Raw genomic sequence first — 25,572 nt, 5'->3', positions numbered from 1 at the left:
GATTTTACACATTCATATTGGGTAGTTTTAAAATTACATATAACTTTTTCTTTACATATTTATCTAGTTTCATTTTAAATGTTTAAAACTAAATAATGAAAAATCAAAAACAAAAACAATGTCTATACATATCTATACTATATATATGATAATGAAAATTTTGTAATAAATTTTATAAAACACTTTATGCACCACATCTTTAGCATCCCTCTTTTTTTTTTTTTGGGTAATATTTACTTTGTTCAACTTTTTACCTTCTTCAACCATTGTCTATTAATTAGTTCAATCTTTCATCCCTACCAGTTATTGTCTTTTTAAAATTTTAATTTGATTCTCTTTATAGATTGGCATTCCAATTCCCCATCACAAGTTCTTTTTCTTTATCCCATTGATCTGATTTGATTTGAGTTAATAATTAGTTTTTTTTTTGCAAGGTATAGTAAGAAATATATCTTTTGCCACAAATACCAAATCTTACATGTCATGGACCTTCATTCCAAGTGATGCAAATATGTCACCAATTATTTAAGGATTGCCCTTATGGTTATCAAACATAGTAGTCAAGACCTGAAAGGAAATTTCCAAAAAAAAAAAAAAAAAAACAACAACAACAACAAACAAACAAACAAACAATGGTGTGAATTTTCATTTATAGATGCACTTTATTATAATCATGTTCAAATTAGGATAACTATTAAATTCCTAGAGAATTTCATTTAGTGAAGAGAAGTAGCTTTAGTGACCAATTTTGGTAGTACTTTTTTTCAAAAATATTCAAAGAATATCATATGCTAAGTTGTAGCTTAGTTTTAATTGAAGCTGATTCATCATCGGGAACTATATAAAATAAATTAAGGATCATTAGTTGCAATAACTATTTGGGCTACTTACCTTCAATGGAAAGGTGTGACAATTCTCCATCTTGAGCAAGACTTTACACACCATTGAGATAGGCAAAAACATTGTGATTACTGGAAATTTGTTATGTGTAGAAAAGCTCATGACAAACCACATTCCAACCAAGATATGAAGCCAGAAAATTTTGAGGACGACGAACTTTCAATAGCAACTTGTATTTGTGAATGACCCAAGTATTTATCATAATATGATTAAGGTTCATGTCAAATATAGCAATTTTATTAACCATAATGTAACTCATGCAAGTGACAACATCTTTGGCTCTAGGAATTTCAAAGATTGTTCTTGGTCAAATGTCCTTTCATAATTGGTATGGCATATAAAATAAAGGTACTGGGACAAAATAGAGCTATTGAAAAATATTTTTCTTATGTAGCCATTGACACATTAGAGCTGCCAAGTAGGAATTTAACTTTATGTTCCATATTTGGTTTTTTTTGGGGTGAAATTACCATTTTAGTTCATACATTGGGGTTATAGTTAGTTTGGTTTCTTCATTTTAGTAACAATCAATTTAGTCTTTACTATTTTTAATTTGTAGTTAATTTAGTCTCTACTGGAAACTTATTAACAAAAAATGTTGATGTGGCAAACAAATGACAAGTTGGCACACTTAAAACTTATGTGGTGATTAAAAAAAAAAAACTACCACAGCATATGAATGGAAGACAAAAACAAAAAACACAAGAATCAATTTCTTTCTAAACAAACACTTGGTCCATTTGGTTGGGGGATGAAAAAGTGGGAGGGACCAAACTGATTTTAACCAAAAAAAAAAAAAATGGTTGGGGTGTGAAAAAATCAATGAAAAGCGTGGAGAGCACCTCGGTGGTATATTTGAAACCCTTTGAAGTAATTTATTCAAGAATGAGGGTATGACTAAATGTATGTAAAATACCGTAAGAGAGGAGATTGATTTTCTTGGTTTTTTTAGTCTTACTCTTTACATTTTTCTCACTTTGTCTTTGCCAATGCACATGTCAATCCCACTATGCCACACTGCTGACTGCACTTAGACGTGGCAAAACGGGCGGGTCGGGTCGGGTTCGGGTCGGGTCAATCGGGTTTGCGGGTTAAACGGGTCACGGGTCAAAACGGGTCATTTTTAAAACGGGTCAATCGGGTTGCGGGTCAAACGGGTCGCGGGTTGAGTCGGGTCGTGAGTCGGGTCGAGTTGACCCGTATTTTTCAAACAATTTTTTTTTTTTTTTTTTGGAAATAGATGCAATCTGTCAATTGTTTATGAGTTCCTTAATTGTGATTAGATTCTCACTAGTGATATTGTTACCAATTACCACTAAACACTTGAATTGATACCCAAATTTGGTGCAACTCCTGTTCCAGCTTTCTAGAAACTAATCTTGGTATAATCTTTAATCTATTTAAAGTAGGAAGAGAAAATAAAGGTGGCAAGTAAAAAATAACAAACTATAATGGAGTACATAACATATTAAGTAAAAAAGAATAAGTAAATATTTTATAAAAATTACACCTTAATCTAAATCTACTCAACATTGGTAAACGTGGCAAAACGTGCGGGTCGGGTTCGGGTTCGGGTTCGGGTCGGGTTAATCGGGTCGCGGGTCAATCGGGTCGCGGGTCAAAACAGGTCACGGGTCAAAACGGGTCATTTTTAAACGGGTCAATCGGGTTACGGGTCAAACGGGTTGCAGGTCAAACGGGTCGGGTCAAAACGGGTCTGACCCGTTTTGCCATGTCTAACTGCACTACACACCTTTGCCCATGCTGCTACCCACACCCGCAACCAACTACTACCAAACAGCTCAGGTATGGAGGAAGAAAATGAATAAAAAAAAAAAAAAATGCTATTGTTTAAGACTAGTGTAGCTTGCATGAATTTTTGTTATTAGGTTGCGAGTCTAATGTGGGTCAATTAATTGGGCTTTCTTGGCATATTTTGGCTGGACTAGCCTATTGAGTAGTCCGATGCAAATGCTCTTACCAGTACTTCTATGTTATAGCATCCAATCCACAGTCATTGAGTCTACTACTCGAATTTACACTGCAAGCAGCATAATGTTTATTGAACTCATATATGTAAACGAAACGATCCGCAGTAAGACAAAAATGACACAATTTTTTTTACATTTTTTTTATAATAAACAATATACAGTTTGACAAATAGGGTAAATTTTGACGTATTGGGCCACAAGTATAAATTGTTTGGGTTGTTTTTCTTAGAGATCCACATGGCAGAAATGCCAAAAAGGTTATATATGTATAATGCATTGGGTGCAAACAACACCCTCTTTGCCATTTTAGCATGAAATTTGCTTATACTTGGTGCTCTGGTAGTATTATTTTTTATTTATTTATTGCTAAGGGAATAAAAGAGATAGGGAGATAAATTCTACAAACATGAGGCCCAACACACTTGGGGGTTAAGCCCAAACCACCTAAAAATAAGTCAATAAAAGACGAATGACTATTTTTTATTTTTTATTTTAATTTGTAAGTAGGATTACTTAAAACAGTAAATCAGTGTACAAGTAATTGAAAGTACGTTCAATTACTTTTGACTTCTGGTTCTGGCTTATCCCAAGTCTCAAGCCTAGAGAATGACAGTGACAAGTTAATATTTAATATAAACTTAGTTACTTTTTCATCAATGAAGCAAGACAGTAAACATCATCATGCAGCTGCAGGTACTCCCAACAAAATCGAACTGACTTCCTATTAAAACCTTGAACACTTGAAAATGATTTGGGTATAAATATAACAATGAATCAAGCAAGAAATTATATTCCAAAATTATCTTTACTCTAAAATTGGATCTTATTTACATTGACAAAACTCTGGAACCAAAGCTAAATTATATCCCAATTTGACAAGCAAAATAGATGACCTGTCGAACCTTTCTCAATAACCATTTCATTGCTGCAAATTTTGTGGCCATTCTCTCATCTTCTAAGAGTTCAAAAACCCTTCAAAAAGAGCTTCTCATCTATTTCAGGAACAATTTGAAATGTTGTATCAATACATTCTATTCAATTGTACTCTTTGTCCTTTTCGGTACCCACATTTGTTTTGACTACTACTGGCCTTTCCTCCAGTGCTTCTTGTATCTCTCCCTTGATGATCTATGAAATTTTTGAGAACATGCTGAGGCTTAAGAAGTTGCAAACTTTCATTTTTCCCCTGATAAGATATTTCAAACTCCCTCGCTGGATATTGCATATCCCAAGTTATCGTCAATCCCATCCAAAGGCCATTATTGTTGACCTCCATTTTCATGTCCAAACGAACTTGATCTTCCATTCTGACTTTCATTACCATAAATCAAGCACAAATCTGAATGTTCCTGCAAAATGTCATTTTTAAACGAAAGCTACAAAAAATTATCCAGTTCATTGATTATTATAGAATCAATATGACCATATATTCTTCATCTAATGTTACCCAAAAACACTCAGTTTACCAAATGAATACAGAAGTAATATCATTTCATCAAAGGGGAAAAATATACAAGTTTGTATGCTATGCTTTGGGGTGCACTTTAGTGATAACTAGAGGAAAACCCTTTATTCTAGCAAAATTACTAAAGGGATAGAATGGCACCTTGATATAAGCTTCCCAAAGCTAAACATCAAGAAAAGCCACTGTTTTGCAAATTTCATCCCAAGAAAAGCCACTCTAATTGAGGAGACTTGTAATGCCTGTATTTCACCAAGCTCATTATTTGCAAAGGATTGATCATTCTCTTCACCTAAAAGAACCACAGCAATATATACAAGTTAGTGTAATGACTTGAACTTAGTGGCTTTGCTCTACTTTCTCCTCCTCTGTCTTCACCGCCCACCCTCCTTTACAACTATACCATTTATCTTATAAATCTTAAATTTCACAAACAGTTCAAAATCATGGCGGAACCTCACTAGATGTTTCTGCTTTATTATATTTATATTAGATATCTTTGCATATATACCATCTATTAACAAACAAATAATATAATTGCCCATATTTGTGTACATAATGTCACAGATGTCTTTCATTCTAAGTGACACCTGAATAACAAAAGTATAAGAATATTGTACACAACTCAGACAATATCTTCATGATCTAATAGGTCATTTTTTAATTTTTTTTAATTTTTATGGTAAGTCATTTCCTGATAATCCTTGCCTGAACCGAATTGAAATCTAACTCTTAGTTTTTTTAAACACCATTATATTGAGAACTACACAAAACACACAAATAACTTAAACCAGAAAATCATGCCACTCAATTTGGGTACAGAATCAAAGGTAATTAGTATACAAAAGGGTTCCTTAATTAAGATCATGTCTAGCCTATTGAACTACAAGAAATAGGAGAGAAGAGCGTATCACATAGCTAGTGCAAAAGAACAAGATTTATTTCAACTTCAAATAGAAGCAGATACAGCTTCATGTTAAGTGTTAAATTGTCTTAATGCATGATTACAAATAGATCAGAGACAGGGCTCCTCCACCTTCCAAATCACTGACTTGCTAACATGATTACAAATGCATTTGCAAAAAACAATATTAAAGCCTTGTAATAAGAAAATTGAAAAGGGAATTATTCAGGATGGAAAAAATTGGGATCTGAGATAGGGCACCCCCTTCCACAAAGCCTAAATTAGGGAAGGACAAGAAAATATATTAGATAAAATAACGTCTTTTTATCTACAATTTTGCAAATATTTGATCTGATACTTTGAACGAAATCAGACATAAAAATGGAAAATGCACTTCAATTTATCATACATATAAACCACGTAATCAGCATACTAAAGTAAGAAAGAAAATAAGTAGTTAAATGCACTTCAGTTTAACGTCCATATATATATATTGATAGAATTTAATGTCCATATTTGTTCAATCATCAAATTCCAAGCAGCCTAAAACAAAGATCCTTGCTTCAATTAATAAAGTTAATTTCGCATGGGAAGAGAACCTACCTTACAGCCTACAATATCTGCCAATTCATCTTCTGCTCAAACCAATTCACTTGAAACCCGTATTCTTTTTTAATGCAGAAATTTCTCAATGCAAAGAAGCAAAAAACTAAGATAACCAAGCTAAGTTAAATTTCCAATAGAAGATGATGCAGGGATCATCTATAATGAAGTTTGAAATCTCAATTTCCTTTCCCACCTGAAACACAATAAGAATGCCTCTTGCTGCTCTTGCAATCATACTTTTCAGCATCTTCATAACAAAAACGAAACACAAGAGAAGGGCTATAGGATCCCCCTTACTTAACCATCTATAATGCTGAAAAGGCCAGTTGAAAATATGTTCACCACATTTGAGAATGTCAGAGTGGAGACACAAGCTGAAGTCCATTTTGACCAGCCAAATCTGAAACAAGTACAAAGAAAATTACAAAATGTCATGCCCCTACGCATAAAAAAAAAAAAACAAATTAGGACATCCAAACTCCAAACCCAAAACAACATGCATGTATCTCAATTATCACTGCATCACTCTTCCCAAGAACCACGCATTATTGGCTACCATGTGATTGATGTTTCCTGTTTTTGATCCGACACATGGAAAGTATTGAATTTTTAATCAAGTTCAAGTCATGGGATTCCAAATCTTGCAAGATTATGTGATTGATGTTTCCTGTTTTTAGATATGTTCAATACTATCAGTAAACGTCATCCTTTGTAGAGAAGCACATTTTCTTGGATGACTTCCAGACTTTTATATTGCACTCCAAGTTTTCAATGTATTTTATATTTTTTTGCCCTGCTTGATCTTTTGAAAATGTTGCTTTTCTTTATGCTGGAAAAAATGAGTAATAATATTAAAAAATAAGTAAATAAAAATGGGGTACATTTGCTTCTTTGTTCTTTGTTATAATTGGGCTTCCAAATATACTATTTCTCATCAAGAATCTGTCTTTTTTAGTGTAATAAAATAGGATGGTTCATGGTTGATACATAAACTGGTGTGTATGAGATAGAGAACCTAATATAATTTGATGCCCCTCAAATGAATATTATGATTTAGAATCAAACGAATAATACTTAGATAAACAATAAATATCTTCTGATATGTAATTCAGATTCCGGATGCATGTGCTAAATTGAGAAGTTTTGAATTTCTCAAAAATCAAATCAACAAGTAAAATTATAAATATTGAATGGAAAGAAGAAAAAGAATCACCAACTGCAAAAATGTTCTTTCTATTTTCTTTTGTTATCTTCTTTGAATGGATCAAGTCAATTAAATTGTCCAATAGACCTTAAAAAAACTTATACCAAGTCCTCAGCCTACAAAGACAAATAAAGACTTTTACATTGATGGTAGAGAGTGAAAAGATCATGTAAATGCCTATAAAATGAAGAATTTGCACGCTAAAAAAATTTTAAGTTCTTAGACTGCAACATTTGGATCATAGAGGGTATTGAAGAATAATGGTGTTGATGGTGTCAGCAGGTTCTGTATGTGTTGTGCTAACGCATTTATCTCTCTCCCGCCCGGATCCTTCGCCACCTTTTTTCACATTTTATTCCAAGTTTCAATGACACAAACAAGATAAGGAAAAGGAAAATGGTGCCATACATATCAAATTATTGTGTCAAGAATGAATTAGCATTTTATTCAACTAAATAGGTATAAAATGTTATGTTCAATCAAATTAGTATTGATGCTTTATTCCACTATCCTTTATAGGATCCCTCATGGACCTTACGTATTGGAATCATATAGCATTAGCATTTTATTGTGAATTTGTGACTAGTTCTTTAGATCCAGATAATATGAAGCATGACTCATGAACAGTAACACATAAACACTTGCAGAAAACAATGCAGAATTCTTCTTATTATTACAGTATTATTTTTTTTTTTTTTTAAAGAAAGATTTCCTATCAAAAACATAAAATAGAATACGCCAAACCTCATTTACGAGTTTAAAACTGTAATTTTGTCAAATATCAACAAATAAACAAATAAACTTTTAATAACAAACTAATAACAGCAAGCCTTACTAAGAGTGACAATAAACTTAACCAGGTTAAATAAATTAAAGAGAGGGAGAGAGAGAGAGTGAGAAAGCAAACCTTGCAGCGAGTTGGGAAGAAACGGCGTCGTACCACTTGCAAACATTGGGGAAAGAGTCACCGGGTTTCACCAAACGGCGTAGAATACCTTGATGTCATCCTTGGTGAGATTGTCTCCGGAATCGTAGGATTTTCCGGAAAGAAACTCGTCGAGAGATTTGAGGCCTGATTCGGTGTGGAGATCTGAGAAAGCGATAGCCATTGGATTTGGATTCGATCTGATCTGATCTGATCTGAGTTTGAAGTTGAGTTGAGTTGAGTTGTTTAAACAAATCAGACCATCACGTTTCTTTTTCTTTTTTTAAACAAAGGAAATTGTTGTTTAAACAACGTTCCAAAACGTGGCCTTACTTTCCTTTTTCTTTTTTCACTCTTTCTTTTTACTTGGGGCGTTACAGGATGGGCCACTGAAGATGAGCCCAAATCAGACCCATCAACATTTGATGAGTCAAATGCCAAACCTAAGTCTGATCCATTTTCTGTATCCATTGGAAGTCCTGAACCTGATTGCAAAGAATGGTGCCTATTAATGTCTTCAAAGATTCTGGGATTTTGAGGAGGAGGGCAATTGCATTCTACATGGACTCCTATCCTTTCAACAAGATAGTGAGTTTCACAGAGGATCTCAACATGATTCCGATCAGTTAGTTGCAAGTCCCGAAATAGTTCCTGCAATGAGCTCTGAGGTCTACAGCAAAAACCCAGGTGCCTAGAGCTCCCTTCTATCGGATTAAAAATGAGTTTTCTTTCAAACGTTCGTTCACTACCATTGATGGAAACAAAGACTTGATAATCAAAACCACCTTCTATTCCAAAAGCAATGCAGAGAGCAATTGTTGGAAATTCGGGACCAATCAAGAATGATATTAAATTTCCATCCCTTTGATGGTTGAACCAATTTGGAATATCATTATCATCTCCATCAACCTCAAAACTATGTTCACAAAGGTGCTCTTCCGAAGTTACGGGCAATGAAAGTGAGCGTGGAAGCAGCTGTTGTGAAAACATGTGGCTTGTTACACCTAAACATGGTGGTAGATTTGGTGGAAGCCCTATGATTTCTGGAACCAGCTGCATGCAATTAGCAAATTCAATATGTTACATCTTAGCAAATCATGTAGTATTTGTGAAGGTAACACAAATAGTTTCTTAATATCTTCAAGAGAGAGATATACCTGAAAGAATGATTGTAAATCCAGCGAGTACCAACCGAGTACTTCTACACGTCTTACACCATGTGGAAGCCTCCGGATTTCCCGAAACTCATCGCAACGAAAAATAATAAGCGTATGTAATCTCTCAAATCTGCTCATGCTTTCTGGGAGGGTGACAACATTGCTGTAGTAGATGCCTAACTCTTCCAGTGTGTGGGGACAACAATAATTCAAAATAAATTCTATTTCTGGGTAAATTTTATTATCCTCAAAATCTAGTTTTTTCAACCTTGGAAAAACACATTTGGGAGAATTGGACATTTGCTGTCTATCAATCTCCACATTCTTTGGAAATATGACATTGCCATAAAGTTCAAGCTCCTCTATATGTTGTAAATTATAGATGCTACCCGGAAGATGCACCTCTACTGAATTAGTGTTTCCTACAACTAAGATCTTAAGCCCAATCAAATTCCCAAATGACGGAGGCAATTCAGTACAGCTTTCTGGAAGACGTAAACGATGGAGGTAATTCATTTCGTGCAAGATATTTGGAAACTTTTTAATGCTCCGGAACACTTCCAGATCAAAAGATTTAAGAGATTTCAACGTGAGATCCGGAAGAGTTTCAAGTTCGTGGCAACCAGTAAGGACCCACATTTCAAGCTTATCAAGACGCCCCACAGAGTCATCAATCTCAATTAAATTTTTACAGTTAGAAAGTATCAATGTCATTAGATTTGGGGTCATTGATAAGTCAGGTATTTTCGTTATCAGGTCGCACCCACTAAAGTCCATATATGTCACGGATTCAAAATTCTGTAGAAAAAAATTTGAAAGTTAGAACATGTTTTAACCTTTAAAGAAGTACATATGAATAAATTAAAAATTAAAAACTTTAAAAAAAAATAATAATTTATAAATGCTAATGATCATACCTGCTTGGGTACTGGTTCCTTTAATACGATAAAAGGCATGTTGAGCACAACCAGTTTTTTAGGAAAAAAATTTGGTGGCCATGAAGAAAATGGATAATCACGCCAATCAAGCAAGATTAATCCATTGGGAAGACATTCAGGGGGTCCATTGCAACAACGTACATTACGAATCAAAAGCAATCTAAGATTTTTCATCTTACAAATTTGTGCCATTACTTGCACCTCTACTTGTTCTGATTTAGGCGGCCACAATATCATGCTTCGAGTTTTATCTGAACCCTAGTTGAACAAAAGGGTAAGTGAGTCACCAAAACATATAATAGTTAATAAACTTTAAACAAAAATAATATTCAGAATAAATAAATAAATAAAAAGGGAAAAAAGTGTAATACATCTCTCATGTGAAGTAAAGGGTGGAAGTGTATCAAAATAACATACATACCATATCTTCAGTTAATACATCACGAGTTTCCTCATAACACCATAGTCTGCTACGTTCCCCAGGCTTTTGTGGTGCTTCTTGTCGAACAATGTCCATACCCATTTGTTGTAATAAGTCGTGCATCGACAAATAATTATATCGATCAATAGTCAAGAGACACTTATCAATAAGATTTTGAATACCATATATTGGGTATAAACCACAAGCTTTCAGTGCAACCTTAATAATATTATATCTCATGTCAAATCCCTTGAAGAAACATGCAATATCAAGGAAAATATTCTTTTCATTCTCGGTTAATCCTCCATAACTTCTTTTTAGTACATTTTGAATATCTTCAAGAGGATTTTTTTTATAATAATCTAACGCATCTTCCCAATAATCTGTAGGTTTCTCACACAAATCACGACCCATTACTTTTAGAGCTAGAGGATGGCCTTTGGCATAACTTAGAGCTTGTTTCTCAAGTTCCAAATAATCTTCAGGGACTTCATTACTTGGGAAGGCATGCTTACGAAAGAGTTTAATAGCTTCATCTTTATGTAATTCCTTAACCCCATAGTCATAGGTTGAAAGACCATTTCGTTTAGCTAGCAATCTTTTATTTCTTGTTGTCAGAATGATCCTACTTCGAGAAGCAAAGCCTTCACATCGTCCGAGCAATGTTTCTATCTGGTCGGCATTATCCACGTCATCAAGAATGATAAGAACCCTTTTTAGGCAAAGAATTCTATTTATCATCGCAGTTCCTTCCTTTATAGTACTCACCCTCCAATTCTTACCCTCTGAGATACCTTTAAGAAGTGCCTCTTGTAAATGGATTTTGTCTTGCTCTGTCTTTGACCGCTCTCTAACATCCTCCACAAAACTTTTTGCTTTGAAATGATTTGAAAACCTATCATAAATAGCTTTTGCAATTGTAGTTTTGCCTATTCCACCAAGGCCAGTGATCCCTACCATGCGAACATCATTTGATTTAATATCTAAAAGTTTTGTTACCGCCTCCATGCGAGAATTTATTCCAACCAGCTGCTGCATTGTAGCATCATTTGATGGCATCCAAATGAATTCAGAATTTAAGATCTCTTCAATAATTTGTTCGACAAGTTCAGATTCAGTGCGACTGTCATTCACAGAGCATTTAATTAACACATGTAACGAGTTGGACTACGAAAAATAAATAACATAAACTGAATGCAAAACGTTTACTTTTTACATCACAGTTGAAGTGTTGTTAGGTGAAGTAAGCGACATGTAACTCAGATTGAAAATTTTTATTTAATTCATTTTTTTGGGTAGCAATTAGCTTTTGGGATGAAGTTGCATTAAAAGTCCACTCAGATGACAACATAATCTTACTGGACCTCATTATATGCTTAGAAAAAATGAATTAAGTTTTTTTCTTTAAAATTTTTCCAAATATTATGAGGGGTGAAATTCCTAATTAATAATGGTAAGTAATCTAATATTAAGTTCTTTTATTTCCATCTTTAATCTATAGCTAACTAGCTTAGTATAAATGATTCTTCTCAAAATTTAAAAAAAAAAAAAAAATAGCATTGTATAAAAGATATGACAAGAAAATTTTACTTTCATAATTTAGTAAAATTGAAAGAGAAAATAAAAGCTAACAATTAATTCTAGTTGTTGTTTAATTAACAATAAAATTTAATGGACATCACAAAACCATTAAAAATCTTGAAGATCAACAAACAGGAGTACATAGTATTATACAAATACCTGTTTTTGTCGTCCCAGCCAGAAATATTGGCTGCATTAGTTAAAGCCTCCCTCCACCTTTGTACCTTTGTCTTATCTTTAATTCTTTTTTCAAGCTTAGTCAGCGCTTTTCCAAAATCCCCTTTTTGCTTACGAACTTCAGATGGATCCACTTGATAGAAAACTGGTAGCACTTTTTTGGGGGTACACTCAATAATCTTAGCAAGTTCATCCAAACACCAACTAGAGGATGCATAGTTTTTAGAAAATACAATTATTGATGCGCTTGAGTTTTCAATGGCTTTGAAAAGCTCTTCAGAAATGTTTTCCCCCCTAGTGAGATTATCATCAACGAAGGTTCGAATACCGTGTTGATCCAAAGCCTTATATAAATGGCTTACAAAACCATGGCGAGTATCTTCACCTCGGAAACTCAAGAAAACATCAAAGTCCTTGGGTTGGTGAGATGAGGCCATTGGGATTCACGAGCAGAAAGATGAAAAAAGTTGAAAGGAGGAAGAGAAAGAAAGCTTTGAAAGCGGTGTTAATATAGAAAGGGAGGAAAGTGAAGGACGAATTAGGAATTGAGGGTGAGTGAATGGATGCAAGAGGCTAGGCTTTAAGTAGTCTCTCTTTCAAAAAGTGACACGCATTTTACATGAATTGCAATATCCTGGAAGTTTCTGAGTAAAGCCCAGAATAACTCTTTGAACCTTCAACGAACCATACCGGGGTCATTACTAGTCAAAAAGTAATGTAAAATAAAATCCTTTAGCTGGTCAAAAAGTAATGTAATATTTACTTAAAAAGTTTGGGAAAAGCAATGTAAAAAGAAATGGATCATAATATTTTTTTTAAAAAAATGGTCACAAAACAGCATGCTAAAAAATTATTTGTCCTCTTTTATGCTCTAACGAAGGTTTTTGGAAAATTTGCAATACTCTTAAAACATCAAATGAAGGGTTAGAAATTTTGTAAACCATGCCAAATTAATTTGTCCTTTCCTTTTTTCAGAGTGCTTGGTGGGAGCAAAAAATTGATTGAAATTTTCCACAATTATACTATTTTCCTCAAAAATTGTGTCAGTTTACTCCCTTTCTCTCTTTGAATTAAAACAACACAATATTTAGTGGAGGAGTAAGATTCTCTGACATTAATACTGTTTGGTGAAAAAAAAGAAAAAGAAAAAGAAAGATTCGGGTTAGAAATTTTCACATTACATAACATTAATATGCAGTTTACTCTTCAAAAGTTGTGCCCGTCATCTCCACTCTGTCTCTCTCTTTGAAATTAGCACAATGTCATGGAAGTTTTTCATTAATTGCAATATCATGGAAGTTTCTGGGTAAAGCCCAAAATAACTCTTTCAACTTTCAACGAACCATACCGGGGTCATTGTGGTCAATCAAACTATGTGATACACGTAGATGTCCCTCTTCCACGCAATCTTTACAACTGTTCCACTAACTTTAAATCATGTTAAAGCTTGATTGACAGAGAGACAAATCCAGGGGCTGTAGCAGCGGGTTTGAGAGAGAGAAAACTTGTTTGAAAAAAAAAATATATTTTTTTTTTGGAGCAAATTACAAATACAACTAAATTTATCGTTTTTGGGACAAATTTCAACTAAAATTTATTTGTTTTTGTTTTTTTTGAATTATTTTGGTTTTAAAAAAAAAAACAAAATTCTTCGGTTTTTTATTATTTAAGAGATACTAGAATTATTTCAGTTTTTGAATTATTTGTTTTGGTTTTTTGATACATTAATTTCTTTTTTTTACTAATTTACATGCTAATGTGGCAATTTTTAAATGCTAAATAAGTTTTTTTTTAATATTATCCTAATGAGAAATGATATGTCCACAATATTTTCACAACATATTTACAACAAATTTTAAATAGCAAGTTGTTACTGGTTGTTATTATTGGGGCAAAAAAGTAATTTCAGTGTTAAGTTCAAATTTGAACCATTAACAACTAATCACTTGTGATTTGTTGTAAAAATGTTGTGGATATAGTATCTTTCTTATTCTAATAGCTACATCAACATTTATTGTGCAACAACGCACTCTGTCCTTATCAAAAAAAAAAAAAAAAAAAAACAACGCACTCTATCTGCCACATAGGACTTTTCAGTTAGTAGATTGACGGCAACGACCAAAATGAAAATGATTTTCTATTTTTAGGGACTGAGGTAGGCACAGAAGTGTAATTTTGCCATAAGTTTATAATAAAAAATTACAAATTAAATTTATGGTGAGACTCACAATTCATGTAAGAGAAAATAAATACGTATATACGGTACTCTTAAAAGTATTCAATAATTTCCCTAAATTTTGACTTTAAAAACCAGGCTTTGCTAAATGGCACTTAAAATTGAAAAACTCTCTACGTTAGTTTACATTTTGCTACATTAGTTTACTCTCTCCTAAACCTGTCTTTTGGAATGCCTGAACTTTACACAATCTCTTCTAACCTCTTGGCATCTATCTTTATTTCCACTTTTTCCCATACATTTGATCATTTTGCTATGAACTCATTTAGCATAAGTTGTAGGGTATGTATGGGTTGATAATATTTAGGCTCTATAATAGCGTTTCTTTTATTTATTTTTCCATAAGGGTTATGTCAATAAGAGCAAATTACTAGATTCGCCAGGTGTTTGACAAAAGGCTTCTAATAAGTATTTTATTTTTTTAATTCTCATTTGAGTCTTTTTTTTGTTTCTATATAGATAAATCTCATATGGTGGAGCTTAATTAATACTCTAAAACATTGAAAGAGAGTCGCATGGTTAGCATATGCAATTAGTGCTTCCTAAGTCTAATACATTTTTTCTTTTGTTTTACTCTGTGACAATTAGTGCTGTCTTTATTTAACTTCAATTGAAAAGAGAAGTGAATTGGTTCAATGGTTTTTGCTAAAGCAATTAAATAACCTGCATTCTTTCAATTTCAAAAAAGATGTTAAAATTCCATTTTTTAAGAGATGAGGTGGAAGGTCAAATGCAAAAGTTGCTCTAATAGAGCGCCACGTGGTAGGACCTTATGCTCTCTTGCATGACCCTCTACTTTTATATATATACTAGTCGCATACCCTCGTGTTACGTATGATAATTTTTTTAGGATGATCTCATTAAATATTTTATTAATACTATAATTTTAGTTATTAACTATTGGTTTTTCATTAGTTTTTAAGTTAATAAAAACCATAAATATACATTTTTTTACCTTTACACACACACACACATATATATAATGTGAATCTTTGCACATACCTTCAAAAAATCTTTATATATTCCACTTCTTTGGATGCGTAAAATTATAAATTACTACTTCATAATGATAGTGACTAATTAATTATATATATTTTTTAGTAATCTCATTTATAATACTTCTTACCATTATCATATATTTACTAACTGATGATTTGCATAACAAAGACGTTAAATGAGAGATAGCATTGTTCATTAGATTTTCAAAAATAATAATGTATGGAAATTATATATATATATATATATATGTTAGGCTATAAAGACTTAGCTTTTTATGTATTTAGAACTCTAATGTGTATTGTTAGCAAACCATGATCAAAATAATATGTTTAGTTGTGTTTAGACTTGCTTAAAGTTGTATCTTTTGTGTAAAGTTAGAATCGAGCTAATGTAGAAATTACTGTGCATTTCGGCCTAGCTCGATCGATCGAATATCGGGTAGAATGCGTTTTTCTGCAGGTTTCCAACTCAGCCCTAGTTTGTTTAAAACGTTTAGGGTTTTCTAATTTGTCCTAATTATAAAAGGAAAACCCTAACCACGTTTTAGTGTTGCTTATATTGCTGTTTGTGTAAATCTCTTGTGAGATCTAGAGGAGTTTTCCTTTACACAAACTTAGGGTTTTCAAGGAGGAGATATTATCTACACCTTGATGATCAATTCAGTTGCTGTCATTGAAGTTTAAAGAAACACAAGCAGGTGTGCTTGTATCTGGTAGTGAATCTAAGAAAGAAGGAGTTCGTGGATTCAGAGCTTACACGTGGTCATGTCAGTAAGTTCTACTGGTGGATAGCAATAAGAAGTCGAGCGTGGGGGCTTGTAAGTCTTATTATATGAATTTCGATTCTTTCAAGATAGTAGATTCAAGTTTACCTTGAAGATAGTTAGGTCAAATCCTCCCTAGATTTTTACCGGTTTGGTTTCCTAAGTGATCATATCTTTGTGTTATTTATCTTTCTGCTGCTTTGCGTGATTTGATTGTTTTGATTGTGATAACCTAGTATTTGTTAAATTTGACTAAGTAACAACTTGGCTAATTACCTAGGTTAATCCAATTGTGTTTTTAAGGGGTCTAAAAACTATCAATATATATATATATATATTATAAATAAGGTTAAATGAAATGTGAAAAAAGAGATTTTAAAATTTTCTGACTTTATTTCTTATGTAATTTCTACTACTATCAGAGAACATCTCTTTTTTAGTTCTGATTAATATAGTTTCCATAGTTAGAGTTTGATTAGTTTTAAATTTAAATTTAGTACTATGATTGTATTTAATTGTTGATTGTTGATTTAATTTTTTTAGTAAATTTAACAGTTTATTTTATTACACTGTAAAGTTTTTAATGTTTTCTACACAATAATCTCTATTTTACATTTTACTTCTCTTTATAACCTCTTTGTTTTCCAATCAATGGTTACTAATTGACATTTGCTATTTTTTTTTCCTTTATCTACTCTTTATTAATTACTTTGTATTGGTTTTTTTCTTTACCATCTCTCTCTCTCTCTCTCTCTCTCTCTCTCATTGGCAACCTATCGTTTTCCAAAATTGGATGATGGTTCTATGACATTAAATATGCATTATTAGTTTTTTTTTTTTTTTTAATTAGTGTTTCTAACTTGATTTGTTTTGTATTTCATTTTTCCTCTGATGCATTGGATGTGAGAATGAGTGTTTCTCTAGCATTACTCCACTTAATGAGGACAATTTTATTTATTTAATTTAGGAAAAATATTATATTTTTATTTTTTTTAAATAAAAAAGGAGAGAAAATATAAATAATTTAATGATATATATGGAAGATGTGGTTGAATTTAAATGTTGAATAAAGTTATATGAGAAAAAAGGTAAAAATAAAATATATAACAATAAACACTAACTTATCCAAATCATTCTATGTAATATAATAATAGTATATTCTTATATACTATCTTTAATTCTTTATAATGCAATATGATAACATTTAACAATCAAAGTGATAAAAAAATAAAAAATAAAAAATAAAAAACTTAAAACACGAAACTAAATCCCATCAACCAAAATAGACTTCTAAAGAATACAAAACTTTATCAAGCTTAAACAAAGATGCAAGAAAAATAAAAATAAAAATCTGCCAAAAAATTGAGGGAGAAAGAGTGGGAAATAACCCCTTTTTTGTGAGAGAAAATTATGTAAAGAATGGAAGAGTGAATGACAAATTTATACTAAGAAGATGATAATAAAAAGAAACAAAACAAAGGAAGATAAAAGGAAAGAGGAAGAGTGATATCAAGGTAGAATGTTTGGGGAGATGAAAAGGTAAAGGGAAGGAGAAAGTGTAAATGATAAAAAAATTAGTACAATTTGATGAGCACAATTTTCTTTTATTTGAATTTAAGTATTAAGTAAAATATTAAATTTTTATTTTTTAAAACAAAAAGAGAGAGAAAATATAAATTATTTAATGATAAGGATGATGTGGTTGAATTTCAACATTGAATAAAATAAGATGAGAAGAAAAAATTAAGAAAAATTAAAAGATATAATAATAAATACTAAATTATCCAAATTATGCTATGTAATGGAATACTATTATATTTTTTATTTACTATCTTTATATTTTTATAACAATCAAAAAGAAAAAAAAAAGCTTAAAACACAAAACTAAATTGTATCGAACTAAATTAGAGTTCTAAAAAACACAAAAATTTATCAACCTAAAGCGAAGATGCAATAAAAATAAAAATCCACCAAAACATTGAGAGAGAGAAAAAGAGCTTTTTTGTGAGAGAAAACTATGCAAATAATGGAAGAGAGAATGACAAGTTTATAGTAAGAGAAAGTGAATAAGAAGAGACAAATAAAGGAAGATGAAGGGAAAGATGAATAGTGATATTAAAGTATAGGGTAGTGAGGAGATGAAAAGGTAAAGAAAGAAAAAAGGTTGAAGAAAGTGTAAATATTAAAAAAAAAGTGAATGTCAAAAAAAAAATTATAGGAAAATTGGAAATAAAAAAGAAACATATATAGGTGTTAAAAGTAAAACCAACAAAGATGAATATGTAAAGTCAATAATCTATTTATATTTTTTTGTTAAAAAAATAGGAATAAAAAAAAACAATAATTATGTGGCGAATGATGTGGCGATGAGGTGGCACAGCAGGAGCTCAGTAGCAATAAATGCTATGCTTCAGTTTTTAGTAATATACAGATATAGATATAGACTAGATGATATCCCACGCAATACACGAATACTTTATAATTTTATTTTGAAATAGTTTCTTGCTATTCTTTTATGACCTATATATAACCTTGAACCTTGTGTTACGCATTTTGAAGAATTAGCTTCAATTATATTATACTAGGCTTTGGAATGGTAAAAACTCTTGTTAGTTGATTGGGATTTTGTGCTAAAGTTTCGAGTCTAAGGGAAAAATGTGATCTCCTTTTTGTGGGCTGATGGTGAGTATTTATATTTAGTTTTGGGAGATGCTTATGACTAGTTTTTTGGTTGAGAGGAGAAAATCTTTTAAGGGTGTGGGGTTAGGAATTGTCCCCCTTAAGCCCCTAGCCTTGCTCTTGTTTGAGAGAATAGTCAAGTATCAAGAAGTTTTGCACGCCTATGTTCATAAAAGAAAAAAGGAAAAAACATACTACTTGAATTTGTTATACTAATTTGAATGTGAATTGAATATTTGTTTTGTCCAAGGGTGGGCCTCTTGCCTTTTTAAATTTCTCCCCTTTATTTTTATAAATTCAATAGAATTGTCTCTCTTCTTCTTCTTCTTCTTTTTTTTTTTTTTTTTTTTTTTTTTTTTTTTTTTTTGCTTTTAATATCTACTTTTTCCCAACATATATAACAAAAGTTTTTCATTTTTGTTTTATAATATACTTTATATATATATACATACATATATTCTTTTTTTTCTTTTCAATTTCATGAATAATTGAATTTAGAATATCTAATTGGCCACTTTAAAAATATTATAGAATTTTTTATGAAAAAACGGTTTTCATTATATTTTTGTTTTAAAAATAATAGGAGACAAAAAATAAAGTTTTTTTTTTTTAGCAAAGACAAAAAATAAAGTTTGTGACTCTAGATAAAGTTTAAAAAAAAAAAAAAAAAAAAATTAGAAACAGACTCTAGATAAAGCTAATCGGTTAGATGAAGGTATAGGAAAAAATTAAAGAGCATTTTTGTTTGATTGCAAAATAACGTCATTTTTCCTTCAAATTAAGCTGACAATCTAACACACGCCTAACACTCCCATCCAGCTTTTTCCTACACCCAAAAACATTAGTATTTTAATGTAACTTTATACCATGCTGCACGGCAGCACGTTAACAAGACCCATAAATACTTTTACCATTTCATCGTAGTTTTCTACACAGGGCCACATGGGGATGCATATTTATTATGATAGGAGACGACAGGGCCGAGTGGGGATGCATATTTATTATGATAGGCATGATGTTCATGTATTCAGACTTCTTAATTAGATTTTAATGCAATCCTATTCTTCTTGAGGTTTAGGTGAGCACTTGTGTCTTCCAAGTTGACAAGCGGCAAGCCTGTTGGATTCCAACAATACAGTCAATGGCTCTACCAAGTTTCATGGAACTGAAACCGGTGTCAAGATATCATGGGAACTGTGAAAATAGTCAAATATCTTGTTTTGACAAAATTTATGATAAAATAGCACTATTTTGAAAATATTTAATAATTTATTATTTTTTTAGTACTCAAATTAATTAAAAAAATTATTGTGATACTCAATGTTAGTGAAATTGAATATCTCTTTATAGTATTTGATCTTAGTACAGTCGAGTAACTCTTTTTTTTTTTACATTTTGTTTAAGTTGGAATGGCTTGAATAGTCAAACTTAGTGGCTTGACATTAGTGGTTTTAACATATGCAGTATGAAATTGAGAGAATACACAAGTGTAACTTAATCAATGCTTAAGTTTCGGTCCTTGTGATTCACGATTGCAAGCAAAACCAATCAGGATTTCCTAGTCAGCCTGACATTGAATCTAGCCATTTCTAGTCTTTGATACTCATTTTCTTGAGAGGAAGATAGTCTTGGTTGTTATGATTCAAAAATTTCGGTGTAGTACTTTAGTAGAGAAAAATGACTGGACTACGAAGACCCGTGCCTCACGATGTTAAGTCAAGTCTTCCCCAACCCCCTCTTTTGTGTGTGTGTTTCCTGGCAAGTTTGAAATACTCATGGGAATGCAAGGACAAATATTATCACCTACAGCTACCATATAGACTCGCTCAATCAGTAAACAGTAATTTGTAGGAAAAATCCTTAGAGAAGAAAACCAAAGGTGTACATTGAAATCAAAGTAGATAACGTTTTCTAAGGAGCCTTTATTCGATGCCTAGAAACCATTTTCAGAATGGGCAATGCTAATCTATTTTAGTGTAAGAAATAAATCGTGGCTATTAAACCATTTGCCTATTACACCATTTAGATTCACAAAAAAAAAAAGGTGATAAGTGTTAATGTACTATAAATTTTGCCAAAACATGATATTTGACTACTTTCATCACGCGAAGTTAGTTCCATAAAACACAATTTTTTTCATAGTTAAATAAGTCATCAAGAACTTCTGGATTGGGTACATCTGGAGTCAATAACTTGATAGGCTTTGGTCAATCGACATACTTGTGACACTTTCGGCTCTATCTCTAATCATCTTCCAAGAAATTGCTCCTTAATTTCGTTGTCTCTTGATAGTAAACCGTGCATGGGGCACTTTCTGCTCTAATCTATCTCTTGTCAATTGTCATCTTCCAATAAATTGCTCCTTTATATCTTTGTCTCTTGATAGTACACTGTGTATTTTCTCCTTTAGCAGACTCCTCCAGCTGGATGCCACTATTTAGATTTATATTTGAACATTTTTTAATCTATTTTTATATATTAATCGATTAATCCATTAATCTATCTTAAAGTGTAATAGAGAAAAACTTATGGGTTGATCTAAGCTAGAAGTTGTGACACCTTTTAATTAATCCAGGTAGTTTTAATTTGATCCAATATTGACCTTAATCTATGAAGGTCAGACCCAACTTCACCTTCACGCTTGAATACTTTTCAGCCTTGCATTATTGTAACTTTTGACCATTTTTGGCATAATGCAATCAAACAGTTTTCACTTTATCTTGTTTTTAAGAACTTTACATGCACTTGTCTACATCGTCTCTTGCTGACTATGCGCTTGTGGCTGAGCTTGTTTGCAACGACGGACCCACAGCTACACTAAGGGGCCTTGGGCCCATGGCCCCCTTAAATTTCTTGTTTATTTATTTTTGAGGGAGGATTTACTATTAAAGTTATTTCCCTGAAAAATAATATATATATATATATAAGTTTTTTTTTTAAACCCATCTCTTATTTTTTTGGTGAGATGTGAATTTTGAAAATATGCCTGCTTAGTAACATTGTTTAAGTATTATTGTTCAATTTTCAATGTTATGAAAATTTGTGTTTGAATGTTATAAAAATATGTATCAAAATAGTTATTGTTTTTTAAATAATGAAAACTGTTGTTCAAAGGTGGGTACCAAATAGTCTCTATGGTTAGATTACATGTACTTGAAATTAGCACAATATTTTTGGATGCTGAGATCGATGCAATAATTTTTCATTAATTGCAATATCATGGAAGTTTCTGGGTAAAGCCCAAAATAACCCTTTCAACTTTCAACGAACCATACCGGGGTCATTGTGGTCAATCAAACTATGTGATACACGTAGATGTCCCTCTTCCACGCAATCTTATACAGCTGTTCCACTAACTTTAAATCAAGTTAAAGCTTGATTGACAGAGAGACAAATCCAGGGGCTCCAGCGGGTTTGAGAGAGAGGGAAAGCCTGTTTGCAAAAAATAAAAATTATTTTTTTGGGGGCAAATTATAAATACAACTAAATTTATTGTTTTTGGGACAAATTTCAACTAAAATTTTTTTGAATTATTTTAGTTTAAATCAAAATTCTTCAGTTTTGTAGGGGGTGTTTGGGAGAGAAGTTTGAGTTATGTTGTTTGAGTGTTTTGATATATGTGTAGATGAAAAAATGTATGAAAATATGTGTAAAGTTGTTTAAAACGTGAAAAAAGTTGCTAGAACTCATCTCCCAAACAGGGCCTTATTATTTAAAAGATACTAGAATTATTTCAGTTTTTGAATTATTTGTTTTGGTTTTTGATACATTAAAATTTTTTGTTTTATTTTTTATTAATTTATATGCTGATGTGGCAACTTTTAAATGCCTAATAATTTTTTTTAAATTATTCTAATAACTACATTAGCATTTATTGTGCAACAACGCATTCTGTCTGTCACGTAGGACTTTTCAGTTAGTAGGTTGACAGCAATGACCAAAATAGAAATGATTTTCTATTTTAAGAGACAAAGGTAGGCACAAAACTGTAATTTTGCTGCAAGTTTAAAATAAAAAATTACAAATTAAATTTATGATGAGATTCACAATTTATGTAAGAAAGGGAAAATACGTATGTATGTTACTCTTGGAGGAGTATTCAATCATTTTCCTAGATTTTTGCTTTAAAAACCAGGCTTTGCCAAGTGACACTTAAAATTGAAAGACTCTCTACATTCTTCCAGCCCAGAAGACTTTTCTATTAAGTGCCACATTAGTTTACTCTCTCCTAAACCTGTCTTTTGGAATGCCTGAACTTTGACACAATTTCTTCTAACCTCTTGACATCTATTTCTATCTCCACTTTTTCCCATACATTTGATCATTTGGCTATGAATTCATTTGGCCTAAGCTATAGGGTTTGTATGGGTTGATAATATTTAGGCTCTATAATAGCATTTCTTTTATTTATTTTTCCATAAGGGTTATATAAATAATAACAAATTACTAGATTTGCCAGGTGTTTGACAAAAGGCTTCTAATAAGTATTTTATTTTTTAATTCTCATTTGAGTCTTTTTTTTGTTTCTATATAGATAAATCTCCTATGGTGGAGCTTAATTAATACTCTAAAACATTGAAAGAGAATCGCATGGTTAGCATATGCAATTAGTGCTTCCTAAGTCCAACACATTTTTTCTTTTGTTTTACTCTGTGACAATTAGTGCTGTCTTTATTTAACTTCAATTGAAAAGAGAAGTGAATTGGTTCAATGGTTTTTGCTGAAGCAATTAAATAACCTCCATCCTTTCAATTTCAAAAAAGATGTTAAAATTCCATTTTTTAAGAGGTGAGGTGGAAGGTCAAATGCAAAAGTTGCTCTAATAGAGCGCCACATGGCAGGACCTCATAGTCTCTCGCATGAGGTCTCTACTTTTATATATATACTAGTCGCAAACTCGCGCGTTGCGTATAATAGTTTTTTTAGGATGATTTCATTAAATATTTTATTAATACTATTGTAGGGACACGATTTGCGTTGGACCACGGTAGGGTTGGGTTCGCACGTAAATGGACCCGTGCAATATCATTTGTAGAGAGTGGGATCGAAAGGCTAAGTCATATTTACTCGGCTGTGGTTTTGTTAAGTTGTTCATGCATGATCTAGAGGTGTTCACCCATTTTTCTGGTTCTTTTTCTTTTTTGGAACCCCCACCTTTAGGTTGCAAATTTTCCTTTTATATTAGCATGCATTCAATTTCCTTCGTCCACGTGTAGGGTCGAACTTTCCTAGCCTGACACTTGTCCCATCAGTTTAAGACATGAGTTGTTGGGAGTGGTTGAGTAGGCTAAAGAGACACGACTCTGTGAGAGACAAGGCTCCGTCTAGGGCAGGTAGTTTGGGCGGCCCTTCCTAGATATTTTAGATTTCTTACAAGATTATCCCTATGCCGCTTTTACCCCTTTCCTTAGTGTAGTTCTGGGCTAGCCGAGGGCTGTACCCTCCTCGGCAGTTTCTATGGCCCATTGGTGCTTTGCGTTTATTGGGCTGGGACTACTATCCTCTTCAGCCTGGGCCTTAAGCATTCCTGTGAATAGGTGGATCTGGCCCATCTGTCGTCGGGCCACACAATAGCCCCTCAAAACCCTGCTATCCAACTCCTCGGTTGGAAAGGTGGGTTTTGATAATACCGAGACTTTATTGCGGCTCATTAAGTTCGTCCCTTGATCAACGTCGGCGACTTCTCACCTCCCCAAGGAATGCGCCGGTCTACGAGGTATTTCCCTTGACTTACGCGTGATGCGTTTATTCCGTTTGGTTAGCCGTAGTGCGCTTTTAATGTCTTCCTTTTACGAGGCCTCTTAACTCCAGCGGTTACGGATTGCTTGGAGAAACGAAACGGTTTTGCATTTACTAGTAGATTTGTTAGAGGATCGGGGCGTGTCACGTACCCTCGTCTTTTTCCCCTATATAAAGAGAGAAGACAAGAAGGTGATTCTCTCATATGCGAATCCCTTAGACTCTTCTCAGAATCCACTTCTTCCATCTGGTTATTCCTCATTTGATAACACGCCCCCCCATAGTGATCAACCATGAATGAATCCCTCCTTTCCCAGAAACACCATGCCTTAACGAAACTGGAGATGGCTCGGTCGGGGCAAGGGTGGTGGAGACTCAAGGTTTGTCTCCCCACTCTTTTAGCCAAAATCCGAAGCAGGGGCTCGTCACATCCTATTTCCGGTGTGGCCGAGTCAAAAACCTCCCTTGTCATCTCCATCTGCCCTCTCATGAGCGTACCTAATAGGGCTCCCCTTTTCCCTCTTTTGCTCCTTTTACTTTCTTTTCATTGCTTCCCTCTTCTTCTCCTCCTTCCCGCTCATGTCTTCCATCTTCTTTTTCCCTTACTTTTTTTAGCAACAAGAGCTTGCTGGAGTGCTTCCATGTGTTCCAATTCTTCTTCCTTGTCCTTCATTATTTTTGTATAAGGATCTTCTCCGGATGTGAACAGTACTGAGGCATAGATTTCAGAAAGACTTTGAAGGCGAATTCAGAAGACACTTGGTGGTTTACTCATTTATGTTACGGTTGTTGTTACTGTTTTAGCAGTTTATTTTTTTGTATAGGCTTGTTTAAGCCCTTCCTTGTAGGTTGTAACAATTTTTCATATTAATAAAAGTGATTGTTATTCT

At 32.7% G+C, this 25,572-nt stretch overlaps 2 protein-coding genes across 51 annotated transcripts in view; one reads left to right on the top strand and one right to left on the bottom strand.

The window, feature by feature from the left end:
- Window positions 1-13,587, bottom strand: part of LOC126724115 (disease resistance protein Roq1-like) — a 140,349-nt gene extending 126,762 nt beyond the window's left edge. For 18 of the 50 annotated variants that reach the window (XM_050428382.1, XM_050428401.1, XM_050428370.1 and 15 more), the window contains exons 1-5: window positions 12,249-13,538; window positions 10,509-11,631; window positions 10,067-10,345; window positions 9,150-9,947; window positions 7,975-9,045 (exon numbers count right to left, since the gene is read on the bottom strand). In XM_050428382.1, the coding sequence (XP_050284339.1) occupies window positions 8,248-9,045; window positions 9,150-9,947; window positions 10,067-10,345; window positions 10,509-11,631; window positions 12,249-12,703 (3,453 nt within the window). In that variant the 5' untranslated portion in view covers window positions 12,704-13,538 and the 3' untranslated portion in view covers window positions 7,975-8,247. Of the gene's footprint in view, window positions 1-3,622; window positions 4,241-4,497; window positions 4,646-5,860; window positions 6,264-7,974; window positions 9,046-9,149; window positions 9,948-10,066; window positions 10,346-10,508; window positions 11,632-12,248 lie in introns of all 50 variants that reach the window. The other 32 variants (XM_050428409.1, XM_050428411.1, XM_050428412.1 and 29 more) reach the window with 19 other exon arrangements.
- Window positions 1-25,572, top strand: part of LOC126724117 (G-type lectin S-receptor-like serine/threonine-protein kinase LECRK1) — an 85,757-nt gene that overhangs the window by 33,431 nt on the left and 26,754 nt on the right. The window lies entirely within an intron of this gene.

Source organism: Quercus robur, chromosome 4 (assembly GCF_932294415.1).
Source record: "Quercus robur chromosome 4, dhQueRobu3.1, whole genome shotgun sequence".
Taxonomy (NCBI): domain Eukaryota; kingdom Viridiplantae; phylum Streptophyta; class Magnoliopsida; order Fagales; family Fagaceae; genus Quercus; species Quercus robur.
This window is presented reverse-complemented; position numbering and strand designations above follow the sequence as displayed.